At 34.7% G+C, this 19,129-nt stretch overlaps 1 protein-coding gene across 2 annotated transcripts in view; it reads right to left on the bottom strand.

Moving 5' to 3' along the window:
- LAMA4 (laminin subunit alpha 4) overlaps nucleotides 1-19,129 on the bottom strand; it is a 174,786-nt gene that overhangs the window by 57,501 nt on the left and 98,156 nt on the right. For both annotated transcript variants that reach the window (XM_074310060.1, XM_074310061.1), the window contains exons 9-11: nucleotides 13,271-13,382; nucleotides 6,957-7,124; nucleotides 3,515-3,708 (exon numbers count right to left, since the gene is read on the bottom strand). In XM_074310060.1, coding sequence (XP_074166161.1) covers nucleotides 3,515-3,708; nucleotides 6,957-7,124; nucleotides 13,271-13,382 — 474 coding nt within the window. The remainder of the gene's footprint in view (nucleotides 1-3,514; nucleotides 3,709-6,956; nucleotides 7,125-13,270; nucleotides 13,383-19,129) is intronic.

Genomic DNA, 19,129 nt, shown 5'->3' with positions numbered 1-19,129 from the left:
ATTCACACATTGTAATTACCTTGTGGATTCTACCTCTGTTTGACTGACTCCTCCCAAAACCTCCATTTTAAGAAGGATGCCCAGGTCCCCATGATTTTGTTCCTCTCCAGGTCTTGTTCCTGATTCTCCCCTAGATATTCTTTACTTCTCTACTTTGCCCTACCCTCTCCATTTCCTTCAGCTTCCACCGTCCTTTTCTCCCAGTTCTCTAGCAAGGACTGTTTTTCTCTTCTTATATTTGTATCCCTAGAGTTTAGCTGTTTAAATGCTTATTGACTTGACTTGTTGAGACTCAAGATATATGAGGAATGATTAAACTAAGAGCATTTATTGGGTGCTTATTTCTGTGCTAATCTGGGGATACGAAAATGAAAGTGAGACAATCCCTGTCCTAAAATCGTTTGCATTCTAATGGGGGTGAAAGCGCGTACAAGGGAATGGTAGCCAGAGAAAGGAGTAATGATCTGGGAACTCACAAAGATAGTAAGTAGAGTAATAAAGCATCCAAATTACATGGCTTTTCCAGAAGGGAATGGTGGTGTTGATTCAATTATAGTTCTTAGAACAAAGTTGGAAAATAAGGAGATAAGTTTGGAGAAGGGAAGAAGTAAATAGCAGGGTGAAAAAAATAGCCTGGTGAAGAAACTAAAAGAATCTAGGGAAGGCACAGCTGGTTACTTAGCTGTAATTAAGATTTCTTGAGATCTACATTGGATAGTGGTGCTGAAAGGGTTAAGATTTAATATTCATTGAGTTGAACTGGACTAAACTTTAGAGGTGAAAAGTTAAATATTTATTTTATATTTGGTCACAATATAGAATAAGAAGTTATTTTGGAAATGATAATTTTAATTGAAGTAGGAAGTCCTTAAGTTAAAACTTAATTCACAAAGGAACTATTTCAGACCAAAGAACATTAACAGCTTTATAGGATAATTATCCATTTGCATATAAAGCCTTCCTTCCAAGCTGTCTTCATTTCCATTTTTCTCCACCTATGCATCCCAGATTAAGTGGAAATTGAATATGGGTGTCCACCTACTTTAAGCATATTGCTGGCTGACAAAACAGACAAAATGTCTCCTTTTTTCCCACCCCCTCATCCCAATCCTACTACCACAACCATAAATAGAGGGCATTCTTTGTTTATCCACTTCTCTTCCCATAGGAAAGGCACTACATTGTTGCATGTTTACATCAGACCTATACAGTTTTGTTATTGTGGGAGCTCAATCAGAACCAGCCTATGATAACAGAAAGATAATCCACTTCACTCTTAGTTCCACAGGGACTGTCTTTCACATTTGTAATACTAGAGTTTAGTGCAGTACTTGGCACTTAGCATTTAGAAATAAGCACTTAGAAAATTTCTTTCTTTCTCTCTTTCTTTCTTTCTCTTTCTTTTTACTATTTTGTTATAGTTTGCTGTTGTCTGGACTATTTGCATGACAGCTCATTTAGAGTAGTTTTTATTGGATGACAGTCTGAAATGGGACTTTGAAGAAGCATTTGTGGTTAATTATCTAAAGTAGATAGTTGATCTTTCCCAATTGGAGCTTATAGCATCCCAAATAAGGAATTCTGCTACAGGACTGAACAATTTTTCAATTTAGTAAAGATTTTTTCCCCCCAATTTTTCATGTTTCATTAAACCAACAAATAAAACTCATTGGAAACTTCTATGTGAGGAATTTTCTTCTACTGTCATTGGATATCTTTGCTACTTATAATTTTAGAGAATTACTTAAATGACTTGCCCAAGATCACATAGCCAAAATAAAGCAAAGTCAGACCTTGATTACAGAAGTTCCTGGCGTCAAAGCTGGCTCACTAATTGTTACACCACCAGTGCTTTTCTAAAGTATTAAACAAAGACCAATGAAATGACAAGGTCCTTATGAAGAAATTTGCATTCTCTTTAAAGACGCAGAAAGCAATGAAAAATAATTTGGAAAAAATGAAGTTATTATTTGCATATTACAGCATGAGTACTACCATATTCAACATGCTTCAGGCTTTATTTCACACACGGGAGGAGTGCTTTGACAGTTTTGCTAGAAAAAAAACAAAAAACCCTACAAGAATAATGGGAAGCCAGCACAAAGGCAATTTCTATTTGTGAGAATTCTTATACTTTCTAAAGATCAGCTTCTAAATTCTAATTCGAAAGCTTTATTTAGCTGATCAAACCCATCACTGGCCATTTACTCTTGAGAACAATGATCAAGAGAGATGAAAAAAATAATTGAGATTTTCCATGTGCTGATACTGTATCATCAAACCAAGTATAATACAAAGTTATTCTGAAGCAACATTGTTGAAGAGGCATACAAGCAGAAATCTTGTCATTCTTGTCTCTATCAATCTCTGTCATTCACTGATGTCATTCTTTGAGAACACATGACATGTACTGCCCTATAGGACAGGCAGAAGTAAAATAAAGAAATTGTAAGGCATTCAGGTTGGCTTTGTAAAGTCATGAAATCAGATTTTACTATAGCCAAAGCAATTTGAATTAATTAATTAGAAAAAAACCTGGTCTATTTTAGTGAAGAGTCTTAACTATGTTATTTTGTCAAGAAATAGAATTTTTCTGGTAGAATTATCTAAAATACCTCAAAAGAGACTGACAAAGTGTTACATACATCTGCTTGATAGGCATTAAGGATTTCATTCATTCATTCATTCAATAAGCATTAATTAAGTGCCTGCTAGGTACCAGATACTGTGTGAGGCACTGGGAATACAAAAAGAAAAAGACAAATTAAAAATAGTTCCTGCCCTCAAAAAACTTATGTTTTAATTTACATAAAAAGCCTTTCCAGACATTTTCTGCAATTATTATAGCAACTGCATGTGAATAAGTGTTCCATAGTGTTCAAAGATACTTTAGTCCTCAGGGAAATAATTATTGAGCACCTACTCAAAAGATGCATAAGATATGAGGTCTCTGCCATGGAAGAACTTACCAGTAGAGATGTTATGAACACAAATTATTATGATGTATAGATAGTACATGGTAAGCAATAGATGTAATAACAATAGTTTATAAGAATGAATAAGAAAGAAGTCACTTTTAGTGGGATAATTGGGGATAGTCATTATAGAGAAGAAGTTGAGTGGGAAAAGAAGGGTAGGTATGATTTGTGTAGGGCAGTTATGGGACAGAGTGGTATTTCAAGGAGAAAAACAATATGAACCATGATTCAGAGATATAGAAGAATAATATATGTTTTTGGAATAATTGGTATTCCAGATTCAACTCAATAAACATTTATTAAATGTCTACTGTATGCCATTTCTGGAAGCTGATATTGGGGAGATAAAGACAAAATCAAAGACAAACTCACTTACTCTGCCAGGCACTGTGCTAAACATTGGGATATAAAAGAAAAACATTGATATTTGTAATATTAAGAGTCATACTTCTCTATAACATTGCCTGCTTTCAGTTCTTTCTAATGGAAGAGCTGTTAGGGATTCATACAGTTATTGTTTTGGGGGTTTATTGTACCTCATTATCCCGTTGTCTGGCAGCATTGGCCCTGTTTAAGTGTTCAGCATCTCTGACACGATAAAGAGACTCATCCAGTGACTCTTGAAGTTCTGACAACTTAGCGTCATAGTCATCAAGCTGCTCTAATACCACAGGAAACAGCGACCTTGTGTCATTGTGGAGCCGTTGCCAGTTTTCAGCAAGGGATAACACTGAGAAAAATTACAAGAAGAAACCAAGTTCATTACTTCCATTCTACCTAGTCTTTTGAAAAAAGGCCAATTTACAAGCATGTTTAATCAAGGATACTCTACAAAGCAAAGACTTTAGTAATCTTTTGATGGTCAGTGGTTCCTTGAGGGAGGGATTGGAGGATTAAATCCATCTTCTACTTATACAGAAATCATGATAAGCCATTGTCAACTGAACATTTTTGGTCTGTTCAATTTTGCCATCATGATAGAGACAAGTTCAAATTCTTCTCTGGCTCAATTTCAAAACTCATATGCTTGATTCAACCCATCCTTCATACCAGCCTCAGACAAATTTTTTCTAATTCATGCATGGATATTGTTGTGTTATACCTCTATTCAATACCTTTCAGTGATTCCCTATTGCCTTCCAAGACTAACATTTTGCACTGCAGTCCTGAATCCATTACTTTACTAAACTTTGGGATCATGGGTAAGTTGTTTAATCCATCCAAGTCTCAGTTTATTCATTAGTAGGGATAATAATATTTGTCCTGGGAATTTTAATTGGCTTGCATGGAACAAATGAGATCTGTATGTTCATAAAGCAGTTTGCAAACTTTAAACATTATATAAATATTAGTTATTTTATTATAGTTAAAGTGATAATGGCATTAGAAAAGGTTTGGGAACACTTACAGAGCACAGTTAGGAAGAACATAATTGTTCCTAAATATGTATACTTGGATCTAGAAATAAGCTACCAAATTTAGGATTTGAATATTTCTTCTACCTAGGACATTATTTTTACATGGAAAAATTCCCTTTTAAAATGTGCTAATTACTTCCCTGTCAATCATTTATCATATTTATTTAATTACATGAAAGAATAAGAATTATTATGATTTTTACTGATAGAATTATATGGAGCTAGTTGACTGGCATTATACTGCAAAGAAAAGGCGAAACAGTGTTGTTAGCCATCTGTTTTCTGTTTTTTATTCAGCTTGGGTATTTATTTAGCTTCCCGCCTTTCAAATTAGCTTATTCCCTATGTCAGATCCTAACCATCAAATTTTGTTATGTAATGGAGAGAAAGAATTTTTGAAGGAAATTATAGTACATTCTTATACTTTATGTAAAATAAGATTAGTAAAATGCTTATTTTAGAGGGACAGTTTGATGAAGAAGAAGGGACACAGATTTAGGATCAGGAAACCCAGACCCAACTCTTGTCTTTCTGATTATATTTATGCGTGATTGGGTTAGTCACTAAAACTTGCACCTCCATTTAATTTTATGTGCAATAGAAATTATAAATCTTATATAATTTACTTTAAAGGAATAGTATAGGGGAACTGCAAACTTTAAGTATAATATAAATATGAGCCATTGCTTATAAATCTTAAACTCTTTATGTAAATAGTTTGCTGTTATTGATTCTCTTCAATAAAAAAGTGCATACATTATTTATATGTTCCCATTCTGCAATCTGTCCTGTTCATGCATTGCATGTTATCTTACCATTAAAATGTGGACAACATTTAACAATTTGCATTGCACTTGTGAAATTTGATAGATATATTCACTGGCCAATCTATAGAATTCTAAAAATAGCAAAGAAAGCTCTTTCTAAGTGGGAGCCTCAGACTCCACTGCTGGTAAAGATTTCTTTAGGAGACATGGTGAAGTGAAACCATCATATGTTGGTTTTTTTTTTACTTGTCTGAATCAGAGACATGTTTTGTTTTCCATGGCCATATATACTCTGTATTATTACTTATGCCTAAAATGTGCTATTATCCTCATCTGGATTTCTCTCTATCTTTTAAAGTTCATTTCAAAAGCCATCTTCTCTGTGAAACCTTTACTGATCATGTGAGTAGTAATGAGGTTTCTGTTTTCAGTTAGGTGATGCAGAGGATAGAGAGCTGAACTTGGAGGTCAGGAAGAAGTAGATTCAAATTCTGCCTCAGACACTTACTAGTCATATAACCCTAGGCAAGTCACTTAAAAAGTTTCCTTGCCTATAAAATGGCATCTATTGTCAGCTTCAAATGTGATGGTATTTGTAAAGTGCTTAGCAAATGACTGGAACATAGTAAGTGCTTAATAAATCCTTCTTTCTTTCTCCTCTTCTCCCTTCACACCTCAAATCATAGGATCAGGGGGAGTTGGAATGGACCTCAGAAGCCATTCAACTTAATTTTCTTACTTTACAAATGAGAGAACTGAGGTTGGCAGCAGGGAGAGAGGGGTAAGAACATAATGGATATGTTAAATAACTTGTTCAAAATCACAAGTACTAAGTAGTAAGTGTCAGAGGCACTTGAATCCAGATTCTCTGATGGTAGAGTAAAGGTTCTTATTACTATATCACCCTGTTTTTGTTCTTTTTATATGTATGTATAAATACATGTGTGTATCTATTGAGATATCCATAAATAGTTGCAACATTATATATGTGTATATACACATTTGCTATGTATACATACACACATATGAGAGCGAGAGAGGAGAGAGCAAGAGTGAGGAAGGGAGGGAGGGAGAAAGGGAGAGAGAAAGAGAGGGGGAGAGGGAGAGAAAAAGAAAGAGAGAGAGAGAAAAAGAGAGAGAGAGAGAAAAAGAGAGACAGAGAGATAGAAACAGAGAGACAGAGAGAGAGACAGAGAGAGAGAGAGAAAGAGAGAGAGAGAGAGAGAGAGAGAGAGAGAGAGAGAGAGAGAGAGAGAGAGAGAGAGAGAGAGAGAGAGAGAGAGAGAGAGAGAGAGAGAGAGAGAGAGAGAGAGAGAGAGAGAGAGAGAGAGAGAGAGAGAGAGAGAGAGAGAGAGAGAGAGAGAGAGAGAGAGAGAGAGAGAGAGAGAGAGAGAGAGAGAGAGAGAGAGAGAGAGAGAGAGAGAGAGAGAGAGAGAGAGAGAGAAACAGAGAGACAGAGAGCGATATATGCAGTTATATGTGTGTCCCTACAGCATCTTCAACTCCTGGGAACTTGTTTTAGGTAAACTTTAGACTTCCCTCCCCACACTATATCCCATTATGCTTTTCATGTCCTACCTATGGAAGCACTTCCTAAATGTTTGAGTTGAAAGGAACTGAGTTCATCAAATAGCAGGTAGACAAAGCTATTTCTGGTTCCACTGCATCCATGACAACGAGTGATCATTACAAGTGGTAGCAGCAGCAGTGCCCATCAGTGCCAGAGTTTGAGTACTTTTGCATGGGAAACTCTCTACTCTTTAGGACAGACCAGTCAGAGATATCAAACCTACATTCTTGCGCTTCATCAGCCTCTTCATCCACAAGCTCCCGTTGAAGGAAGAATGGCTTTCGATGTCTAATTTCCACCAGCATGTCCTCTGCTATTGCAAGCTTTTCAGAGATTTCTTCCGGACTAAGGTCCTGCTGAACTCCATAATATAGCATCTTGCTGTTGATCTCTAAAAGAAAGAACAGATGTTTATTTTGAGAGAAGATAAAAGCAGCAGGGAAAACCTGTTTATCTATTTTTAAATTGTGCTGTAAGAGTGCCAAAAGACATTTGGGATTGTAAGTGATGGTCACAACCCACAGATGGTAGTGTGACGAGAGCTTGATCCTGATCCAGGGTCTTTGTCAGGAGCATCTATATAGCAAATCACACAATTTGGAAAGGATCTCGTGAGTGCAATCCCATTTATATGGAATCCCATTTATAACATTCCAAAACAAATTCAAGCTAAGCATGAAGAACTCTAATAGTGAGGAATAAACCATCTCTTTCAGCAGCCTATTCTAGTATCAAGATTGTCCATCCTAGTTTTAGGATTAAATAGGACATAGGCTATTTATCTATCACAATTATAGAATAAAAGTAAACCCAGCATGGCCCAAGGATAAAGAAAATAAAAACAGAGTTGCTAGTTTTTTTCATATTCAAATACGGTTTAGAATTGAAAGAATGAAAAATTTGTATGATATATCTGCCTTTTTTTTTTTTTTTTGCAGTGGGAAAAGACTGCTAATATTAAGATACACTAATCGGGCAGTGCTAATCAGTGCTTTGTTTTGAACTACAAATTTATGGAAAAACATTCTGATGAGCTGTGTGTAATTTATGTGGTATTTCACCACGCTCCAATCCATCCTCCACTCAATTGTCAAATCGATATTCCTAAAGTATTGCTCTTATCCCCCTTTATTAATCCTCTGCTCAAGAAGCTTTCAGGGTTTCCCTTTGCTTTTAGGATAAAATAAAAACTATTTTGTTTGGCCTTCACTATGTGACTGGGAAGATAGAGTTCAGGGCCTGTAGGCAGTAACCCTTGAATTCAAATATAGCCTCATACACTTACTACCTATGTGACTTAGCCTCATTTTGTCAATCAAAAAAAAAAAGGGGGAGATGTTAGGATTACCAGGTGAGTTCTCACCTTGTCACTGTCCAGACAACCTGAGTTCTCACCTGGTAATCCTAACATCTCCTCATTTGTAAAATGGGTATAATAAAAAGCATCTATTTCCCAGAGTTGTTTTGAGGATCAAGTAAGATATTTGTAATAGGTTTGGCACAGTGCCTGACACATAAAAATGTTATCTATTATTATTATTATTATTATCTTTTTTTAGGCCTGTTTCATACTATTCTCCATTGTACTCAAAGCTGTCATCATATTTGCCTACTTACTTTTCTCAATACATGATAATTCATTTCCTATCTTTGAGTCTTTGTATATGTTGTCCCCTGTGCCTCCCCTACTTCCCTCTGCTTTTTGGAACCTCTATCCCCCTTGTACACTCTGTCCTAGTTCCATTTCCATTCAGAGACTTTCCCTGATAACCCCAGTTGTCAGTATCACTTTTCAAAATCATCATGTGTATATACTTTATCTTATGTGTGAATATTTTATTTCTTTGTAGTAGATTATAGAGGTAAAACTTTTTCAACTATCGGATTGAACTAGAATGCTTCCTTGAGGCAGCTAGTTAGAGACTTGAAAAATGAACTTTTAAAAAGGTGATTACATGAAAAATTCAAATTCTAGACTATATTTTTTCCATTTATAGAATTGAAACTGAATTTGTAATTTGACACACTCAAAAGGACCTGCTCAGTAGTTAATGTCCCAACTAATTGATGACATAGTCATAAACTATTATAGTTGAAACCAACTAGCAAGCATATATTAAGTGCTAATTATATGCCACATACTGTGTTAGCAATTGTAGATAAAATTATAAAAATCTAGCATCCATTCAATAAGTCAATAAGTAGTCAATAATTAATTGTTAAGCACCTACTATGTGCTAGGCAATTATTTTAAGTACTTACCAAGACCTGATTTCAAATCTGGCCTCATACATATATTGACTTTGGGGAAGTCACTTAATTTCTCTAAGTTTCCTCATCTGTAAAATGAGATGGTTAGCCTTGAAGATTCTTTCCAGTTTTAGATTTATGATTCTTACAGTTTTAACATTTTGAGTGATTTGTATTGCCTCCTAGAAACTTGAAATCTTGGTATAATGCTTCAGAACCCCAGAATCCTTGAGCTGAAAAAGGCCTTTAGAGAGGTCTTTTAGTCCAACTCTCTCTCATTTCACAGATGAGAAAAATGAAGCCTTACAAAGATTAAATCATGTTATCAGTGTTAATGTCAGATGTAGGCCTCTTGACTTTCAAGCCAGCCCTCTGACCAGTACATCATGTTCTGTGATTGCCAACTCTTTCTAGGATAGATACCAGGGAAAGTTATTCTACCTTCAAAGCATAAATAAAAAGGTCTCTGGGCTTTATTATGATTGATGTGGTTGGTGAGGGGTGATGGGTAAACAAACACTGCAGTCCCATAAATCAAGCTTAGATTAGAAAACTGGGCTGGATGTGAATAATAGCTCACATGTCCTCATCAGTTATTTTATAGACTGTTAGTCACAAGGAATGTCGCTATGGATGCCATAAAGCATTCATATATACTGGAGGAGGGAAAGAAAAATAGATGAGGAGGCTTTTACTGCAAGAATGGTTGCTGAGATAGCTATGAGGACATAAGGAAATGTGTGTCCAGATAAACTTTATGTCATTTCTGAAATTAATATTCAAAACACTGACAATTGGGAGCAAAAGTTGCTGTTGTTGTTCAGGCATATTTGACTCTTTGTGACCATATTTGGACTTTTCTTGGTAAAGATAGTGGAATGGTTTGCTATTTCTTTCTCCAGTTTATTTTACAGATTAGGAAATAGAGGCAAATAGGGTTAAGTTATTTACCTGGAATCAAATACCTAGTAAATGTCCGAGTTCAGATTGAATTCAAGTCTCCAGGTCTAGTAGATTGAGCCATCCAGCTACTCCCACCTACCTTTGTGTATTTTACTCTAGTTTCCTTCAATCCAACAATTAAGAGGAATTTTTAAAAGTGGGCTAAGCACTGTTCTTGGCATTGATTATGTGCAGACAAAATTTAAACAACAGCTGTTTTTGAGGAACCTATGAATATCATATACATATATATATATCCATATATTCTAATGATAGTGACACTATAAACAAATAAATCTGCAGAATAAGTACAAAACTGGAAGCAGTGAGGCTCCATAAGGAAGGTGGGGTTTGAGCTGAGATGTGAATGCTGTAAGGGATTCTAGGAAAAAGGGGAAAAAGAAAAGGGGGAAAGCCAGTTGGAAAGACAGGAGGTAAGAATGTCATGTGTGAAAAATAGCAAGGAGGCTCATTTTTCTGGATTGTAAAATAGAGTAATGCATTAGGATCCTAGAAAGGTAGGCTGGGGTCAAATTACTAAGAGTTTTAAAAGTCAAATAGATGAGTTTATTTGAAACTTGAGCTAAGAGGGAACCAATGGAATTCATAGAGCAGGGGAGTGACATAGACCTTAGTTTTAGGTGAATCATTTTTGCAGTAGTGTGGAGGACAGATTGGAAAGAAGAGAGGCTTGAGATAAAGTGACCAATTAGGAGGTTATTGCAATAGTCCAAGTGAGGAGGGCCTTCATTTAATCTATGTTTGAACCAAACTACTAGCTAACTACCAAACATCTTCCTTTTCCCTGCAATTTTAATATATTATTAATTACTTAAAAACACCGTGAGGAACAAAATCCACAAGTTTTCTATATGAATGTAACAGCCTTAGAGAGTCAAGTAAGAGAGATTTAAAATAATTTTCTTTCTTTCTTTCTTTCTTTTTTTTTTTTTTTTTTTTTTTAACATAATAGGCATCAAAGGAAAGGCAGCAGATGTTTTAATCACAGCTTGATATACCCATTGGACCGAGATGGGTCCTTGACATCTTAGAATAAAGACAATAATCTGTGATTGTTGTTTTCTTTACTTTCATTTGCTTTGAGCTGCACTTCCTATTGTTAAACCTTTTTATATAGAAAACCTCTTTATATAGAAAAAATAATAATTCTGGAAAAGATGAAAAAAAAAGAAACAACCAAAAAACTTTCATTTTTGTTTCTAGTCTATACCATTACTCTTTATCTGAGAACTTATAAAACCATGTATGCTAGCATTAAAATATGTGTACTTTGGAGATAAAAGAATACTGTCACAGAATAATTGAATTTTAGAGCTGGAAATAATGGTTATCATTTATATAGTACTTTCTATGTGCCAGGTGTTGTGCTATGTGGTGCAGTGGGTAGAACTCTGGGCTTGGAATGAAGAAGACTCATCTTCATGAGTTCAATCCCAGCCTCAGACACTTACTAGGTTTTTGATCCTAGGCATGTCACTTATTCTGTTTGTCTCAGTTTTCTTATCTGTAAAATGAGGTAGAGCAGGATATAGCAAACCACTCCTATATTTTTGCTTAAAAAAAAAAAAGCTCAAATGGGCTTACAAAGAGTAGGGCATGAATAAAACAACTGAGTAAAAACAATATCATGTAGGCTAACCCCTTTAAATTTATTTCATTTGATCCTTACAAGAACCCTATTTTACAGTGGAGGAAACTGGCAAACAGAGATTAAATGATTTGCCCAAGTCACACATTAGTAAGTGTCTGAGACCTTATTTGAATTCAACACTTCTTAAAACTTAGTTCTTCAATTTGCCATCTAACCAACCTTATGGACCATCTACTCTAGTCCATCCATGAAAAAGAATTCTTGTTTTCAATTGTTGCTCTATTACTGAGAGGCAGTTCCTACTGACACAGGAAAAAAGAAGTACTCATAACACTTTATGGTACAGGTACATTCTGCTAGATTTGGACTTGTTATATGCTCTGCTCCAAGTGCCAACTGTCAAGCTAAGAGTTTATGACAGTTTTCATTATCAATTTTCTTCTATTGACTATAGGCAATGTCTGTAGATGTTAAAAGGGAATGGACACTTTCCCTTTGTGATATCAAGGGAAAATTTTCTTTTCTGGGCAAGTACTGGGGTATTCCATTGTCTGAACTAACTGAAAAGCAAAGCATTCTGAACATTTCTTTCTGAAAATCACCAGTTATTAAATTAGGATATATATTGAAACCTCAAAGGAATCAGATTTGAACTTGAGATTTTATTTTCTTTAGGCTAGACTTGGTGTAGATGTTTAGATTTTTCTTCCTTTTCATTTTTTTTTCTTAGGAATGAAGCTTTTAGGGCTTTGTGGGTGATGAATACAGCTACTGGGGTACAGTTTTGAATTGGAAACATGCAGTATATTGTCTCATCTAAAACACACCTCCCATAATTCCACTAGCATTTTCCCATTTGATTTGCTGATTTCTTCCAATTTGAAGTTTTCTGTTTTTCCTTTTTTTAATGGATAAAAGGAATTTAATATAACTGTTAAGATCCACATGTATTTCATTCTGCACAGTAGGAATCCTCTGTATAGGGCATAGGGCTGTAAGGGTCCAAGGGAAGCCATTTACTATTTGGCTGTCAATGTTGTCTCAATATTGTAGAATTGTGCATTTGTTTTCTATTTCTGTGAAGAGAAATTTTATATTTTGTATTTACCTTTAAGAGAGCTCTCAGAAGAAAAGATTATTAGGAAAAAAGCCTGAGATTAGTAGGAAGGCTAACATTCTAGACCAAGGGTGTACTGGAGCCCATGAGAACTGGAAAATCAATTGCTAAAATTTTAGAGCAAGCATTTGAACCTCAGAAATTCGCAAATACTACAAATAAAGGCTTAATTCATTGTTTTGTTTATGATCTAGACTTAAGAAAGTGATGCACACAGTGTTAACACTGCAGATTAAATTTAAATGTTTCTTTGGTATATTTTCTTTTCCAGAGAGTTGGTTGTTTTGGCAGGATAGCTCTACTCTGGTCCCATTATGAGCTTTTTTTTTTTTTTTTTTTTTTTAAAGATCTTACCTCCTCAATAGTATTTTATTTTTCCAAATACATAGTTTTCAACATGCATTTTTGTAAAATTTTATGTTCCAAAATTTTTCTCCTTCCCTTACTTACTTCCTCCCTCCCCAAGACAGCAAGAAATCTGATATACATTGTATATGGACAAACTTAAAAAAGGAATTTTTCATTAAAGAATTGAATTATTTTTTGTTAGGTGAATTCAGAGCTATGCTACTGATACAATAACATTTGTGAAGTTGAACCAGAAGAGAATATTTACCTTGGATCTTATCCCTCATATTATGGGCTTCTTCTACAAGTTGGGTTGCATAGTTAATAGTGTCCATAGTTTCCTTCTGAACCAGCTGGCTTTTTTTTGAAGCTTGATTTTCCTACAAAAAATCCATTAAATCCACAACATTAAATTTGTGAGCATGGGTCTCCTTTATGTGTATGTTTTAAATATTTACTTCTCTGGAAAACAGAAGTCTAATTAGTATGTAAAATGATCCAAGAAGACATACTTGAAGACTGATGTGATTAACAATTCTAGTATTAGGAAATGACTTAAAATGAAATCACAGCTCTATGGTGTCAGTGAAATAAACTAAAGCTCTTCCCAACCTCTCTTAATTCTAGTGCTTTACCTCTGTTAATTATTTTCTAATTACTCTGTGTATTGCTTTGTTGTTCCATCATCTTTTAGTTGTCCGACTCTTCACGATCCCATGTAGCGTTTTCTTGGCAAAAGTACTGGAAAGCTACATTTTCTTTTCTAGTTTATTTTATAGGGCAGGAACTAAGGCAAGCAGGGTTAAATGATTTGCTCAGAATCACACAACTACTATGTGTCTGAGCCCAGATTTGAACTTATGAAAATGAATATTCCTGTCTCATCTTTCTATCAACTTCCAGGACACATAGTGGTCCTGTATACAATTTATTTATATATATTTGTTTGCATGTTGTTCTTCTCATTAGAGTTCCTCTTTAAGTGCAGGGGACTATCTTTTGCCACTTTTTGAATCCCTAAGCTTTCATATATGTCTGGTGCATAGAAGGTACTTAATAAATATTTATTGGTTAATTGATTAATGCCATTTTCTCCTTGAAATTCTGTTACACATTCTGATTGTTGGACTTGTAATCAGCCAGAGTTATTGATCAATATGTTGAATGAAAAATTTAAAGTTCCAAAGAGAATATTATGATGAGGTGAGACTAATACACAGTGGGTTAGGCTTGAAATCTCCCATGTGGACTGTTATTCCTGGGTAATTCAACCATGACTGTAACTGAATTACAGCAGAGATTTCAAGAATTATGTTCATTGGGCTAAATACTGCTTACAGAATTTCATTCCAAATTCCTATCAACATTGATGGTACTTGTGTACAAATAACTACTCAAGCAGATTTGGCTCCTGGTGAATAGAGTTCTTTTCTAAACAGTCAATTCCATTCTCTGCCCTTGGGATCTTACGTTCAAGAGCTTCAAAATATTATTTGTCAAAATCTAGTGTGTGTGTGCGTGTGTGTGTGTGTGTGTGTGTGTGTGTGTGTGTAGTAAAGGGAAGGGTGATTAAGAATCTGAGCTCAGAAAATGAAAATCTTTCAAGGCATGGATGTTACTTTACATATTGTGCACAATGTGTGTGAAACATATTCATTTCTATTCCATAATAGAAACACTGAGTCCTTGGGTGGATTTAAAAAGGAGAAGGAAGTGTTTAGCCTGGCTTACCATTTACTTTGTTTTCTTGATTTACTATGAAATACAGTTCTACTTTCTAATATCAAAGAACATGCAGACTCTGAATGAGGTGCAAAAGGAAGCCATTGTCCTGGTATCCATAATAGCTAATATTATGAGAGACAGTGCGGTATAATGGATAGACAATGCGATTTGTTCAAGCTCTCCTACTATCCAGAAGAGGCCAGACTGACCTGGGAATGAGATAAAATTGAGCATTCTTTGCTGAGTTTCTTAGAAGTTTCTTACAGTATTTGCACATCAGAAGTTCCTTGCAATAGTGACATATTGAACCCAGAACTTCTCCTGCTATGCCAGATAATTAAGATATAAAAAGAGGCAAAAGAAAACTTCTGATCTCAAGGATCTTACAATCTGAAGGGATAGCAAAACTGAGAAGTTAGGGAAACAAGAAAGCAGTGAAGGTTTCAAATCAAATGATTCTTGAAGATTTTATGTTGAGTTAATTAATTAGGTCATTCAGTAATAATTTAGAATAATTGCTCACTCTTACATAGGGCTTTATACTTTATGAAATGTTCTCCCTCAATAACCCTTTGAGATTAGGTTGGTAGTGAAATATTAAGATCTTAATTTTAAATGCTAGGAAACTTTCTTAGAAAAGTTAAGAGATTTGCCTAATTTTATGGGACTAGCAAGTCCTAGAGCCAGCATTTGAACCCAATATTTTTACTTCTAAGTCCAGGGTTTTTCCCAGAGATTATGTATATATTGCTTAGTTACAGAGAATGTAAATGAATTATATAAGGTTACACTGGTACTCAAATATTAAAGTATAATGTGATGAAACTTCCCAGTGAAATGTTTCTTTTTTCCCCATCTTTTAATTTAACACCTAGCATAATACCTGAGACATAGTAGGTACTTAATAAATACAGACATACTTCGACTGAATTTTTGATATACCAGTGTTTGGGAAAAGGTCTAGTGGTATAGATTTCATGAAAATCTGTCGTCTGTGCAGAGAGGGTATCACGTTCTAGAGTATTTTGTTTTTGTTCCTCAAATGAATCAGCTGCTTTCTTTAACCTGACATATTTGATGAAATTATTCTTTTCATCTTTATTTTCTTGTGGATTCTTGTCATAGTCCCTATTCTTAGAAGGTTATTTTCTCTCAGTACTGAAATGAAAGTGCTAAATTTTACTCTCAGATTAATTCTTCTTTTAATCAACTTAGTTTTAAATGTTAATCTAAATTACATAAATTTTTGTTCACAATTTGTTTGTAAAATACAATGCTTCCTTTTTTGGTTTTGTGACATCGTTTTATGGAAAAGTCTCCATTTCTATCATTATTGAATTAGCATCTTTAGTTGTTTCATTTGATTCAAACTGAAATGGTGAATAAAAGACTGCAGCAATACAACAGTCCCTCATACAAGTAAACATTTTCATTTAAAAAAGCACCAGAGGGCACTGCAACCTCTTTTTTCATTAGTTAAGTAAGCATCAGTAAAAGAAACAAAAAATATACTTATCACTCACAACATAGCATCTGAATGTAACAGATTTGTTTACCTGAAAGGTGTAATTATTGGGTACAATATAGTGATGGTTTATTTAAATTGCCTTTGTTTTTTCAGTCATTTCTTGATGATCTTGTAATGCAGAAGGTAAGGAACAAGATTATAATAGAACACTTAGCTGTTCTTAATGAATTCATGTCACCAGGCCCAGATAAACTAGTATTTTATAATTCTGAAAAAAGTAATTGATATAATTGCTGAGCAATTGTCAATAAACTTTGAAAGGTTCTAGAGATTGGGAGAAGTGATGCAGGATTGGAGAAAGGCAAATGTTCATTTTTTTTAAAGGGAAGAGAACAGAGTGCTAACTAGAGATCAATGAACTTGACTTCAATACCTGGCAATGTTGTAGGCTTGTTATTAAAGGATAGTTAGCAAACACCATGAAAATAAGTGGTCATCACAAAGAGCTATCATTTCTTCATCAAAAATAGGTCATTGCTGATTTCAGAAAAGCTTGGAAGAACTTAACATGAATTTATGCTAAGTGAAATAAACAGAACTAAGAGAACATTGAACACATTTTCAATTGCAACAACAAGATTATGGGATGATCAACTATGATGGATTTGACTCGTTTTAATAATGAAGTGATTCAATGCAATTCCAATAGACTTGTGATAGAAAGAGCCATCTGCATCCAGAGAAAAGACTATGGAGAATGAATGAATGTGGATCAAAGCATAGGATTTTCATTATGTTGCTGCTGTTTGTTTATTTTCTTGTGTTTTTTTTTTTTCACTTTTGATCTGATTTTTCTTGTGCAGCATCACAAATACGAAGATATGTTTAGAAGAATTGAATGTGTTTAACCTATATTGGATTGCTTGCTGTCTTGGGGAGGACAGGAGAAAAGGAGAAAAAATTGGAATACAAGATTTTGCAAAGGTGAATGTTGAAAACTACATTTGCATATATTTGGAAAAATAAAATAGTGTAAAAAAATTTAATGCTTAATTTTTTTTAAGCCACCAGACTAATTTCACTGCTTTTTTTTGGGAAGGCAGAATTATTAAGCTGGTAGATGAGTTGAATGCTGTTGGCATAGTTTACTTAGATTTTTAGCACAGCATTTGACAAAGTGTTTTATTTTTGTAAGAAAAATGGAGAGATATGGATTTGATATAAGTAACACCAGGTGATTTCAGCACTGGTGCATGGATGGACCTAAAGAGTAGTCATTAATACTTTGGTGTCAACTTGGATAGAAGTTTGGAATCACTGGAATGGAGTGCACTAGAGAACTATGTTTGGTGCTGTGAAATTTAACATATTCTCTCAATAATTTGCCTAAAGGCACAGATAACAATTTTATCAAGTTTTCAGATGATAACAAGATGGGAGAGATAACTGACATTCTGAATGAGAATAAAGATTTAATAAGATCTGGATGGATTAGAACACTTGGCCAATTAAATTTTTTGCTGTTTGTACTTGAAGAGAACAAATGACATTACAAGCATATCTTGACTTGAGAGGGACTTGGATTTAAGTGAGACAGAACTGTGCAAAGTTGTGAACTTCACTCTCCTTCACAGTCATCAAAGTGGCAAGACAAGAGTCAAGACAATTGGCTAATTGGATGAGATGGAATTTAATAGTAATAAATATAATTTAATATAAACATTCCACACTTAGAAAGAGATTTGGCTGGAATAACTTAATTGCTTATGAAGAGGTCAACAAAATAGTGAGTGATCCAAAGGGAACAAATTGTTTGCTCACCTTTGTACTCAACCACTCATCTGTGTAAGACCTAAAAGAAATATGGGAAATTTAACTGAGCTATAAGTAAATATATAGTATCTAAAGCAATCTGCCACTAATCCAGGAAGAATTATTGTTACCTGAAGGTGACAAAACTTGGAGTCAAGGCTCTGAGGAATTCAAAGAGGAAAGGTTTCTGTTAATTCAAAGATAAGAGTTATTACTCTTGCTGAAAGAAATACTATAATACTGTGGGCAAGTTTAGCTCCATGCAATCTTGCTTGGCTTAGCCTAGCAGTAGACTTTTGAGAGTCCCTTGGACAGCAAAGAAATCAAATCAGTCAATACTTAAAGAAATTAAGTCAGACTATTCTTTGAAAGGACAAATACTAAAGCTGAAGTTGAAATACTTTGGCCACCTAATGAGAAATCAGAACTCATTGAAAAAGATCCTGATATTGGGAAAGATTAAAGGAAAGGACAAGGGGAAGGAAGATAGATAATGTCATGAAAACAACAAAAATGACCTTGGACTTTGGATGACAGTGGAGGATAGAAGGACCTGGAATGCTATGGTCCATGAGATCATGAAGTGATTATATAATTAAATAACTGAACAGCAAAAGCAATAAATGGACCCATTTATCCAGCCAGATTTATCTAAGCAACAGAATGAATTTAATGGCAAACTTTGTGAAGATGTCTGGAAAAAGAAAGGACAATAAGACCCTACAGTTTTGGAGATGTGAGCTGCCTTGTAAGCTTACATTCACTCTTCCATCCAAGGTCTTATGTACATTTGCAGGAAAGTATGCTCTAGCCTTTGGGGGAAATGCTTTGTAAGTACTGTTATTATTATGCCATTTGAGTAGATATTTTTGTTACCGACTAACTGGGTCTACCAGTTGATTGATGAAAACCCTGGTAAGGACTGGTATGTTATAGTGGTAGGGAGGATAGTTATCCATATATGGGGTTATTCCCAGAAACTTCAGCAACTTCTTTGGGAAAACAACCTGCCACTGTAAGAATGAACTAGAAAAGTGTGCCCAGTGCATTCATACACAAAGTATTCCTGTAATTTAAAAAAATTGTAGATATATTATTTTAAAGGAATCAGAAGGTTAACAT

This window comes from Sminthopsis crassicaudata, chromosome 4, assembly GCF_048593235.1.
Source record: "Sminthopsis crassicaudata isolate SCR6 chromosome 4, ASM4859323v1, whole genome shotgun sequence".
NCBI classification, from domain to species: domain Eukaryota; kingdom Metazoa; phylum Chordata; class Mammalia; order Dasyuromorphia; family Dasyuridae; genus Sminthopsis; species Sminthopsis crassicaudata.
This window is presented reverse-complemented; position numbering and strand designations above follow the sequence as displayed.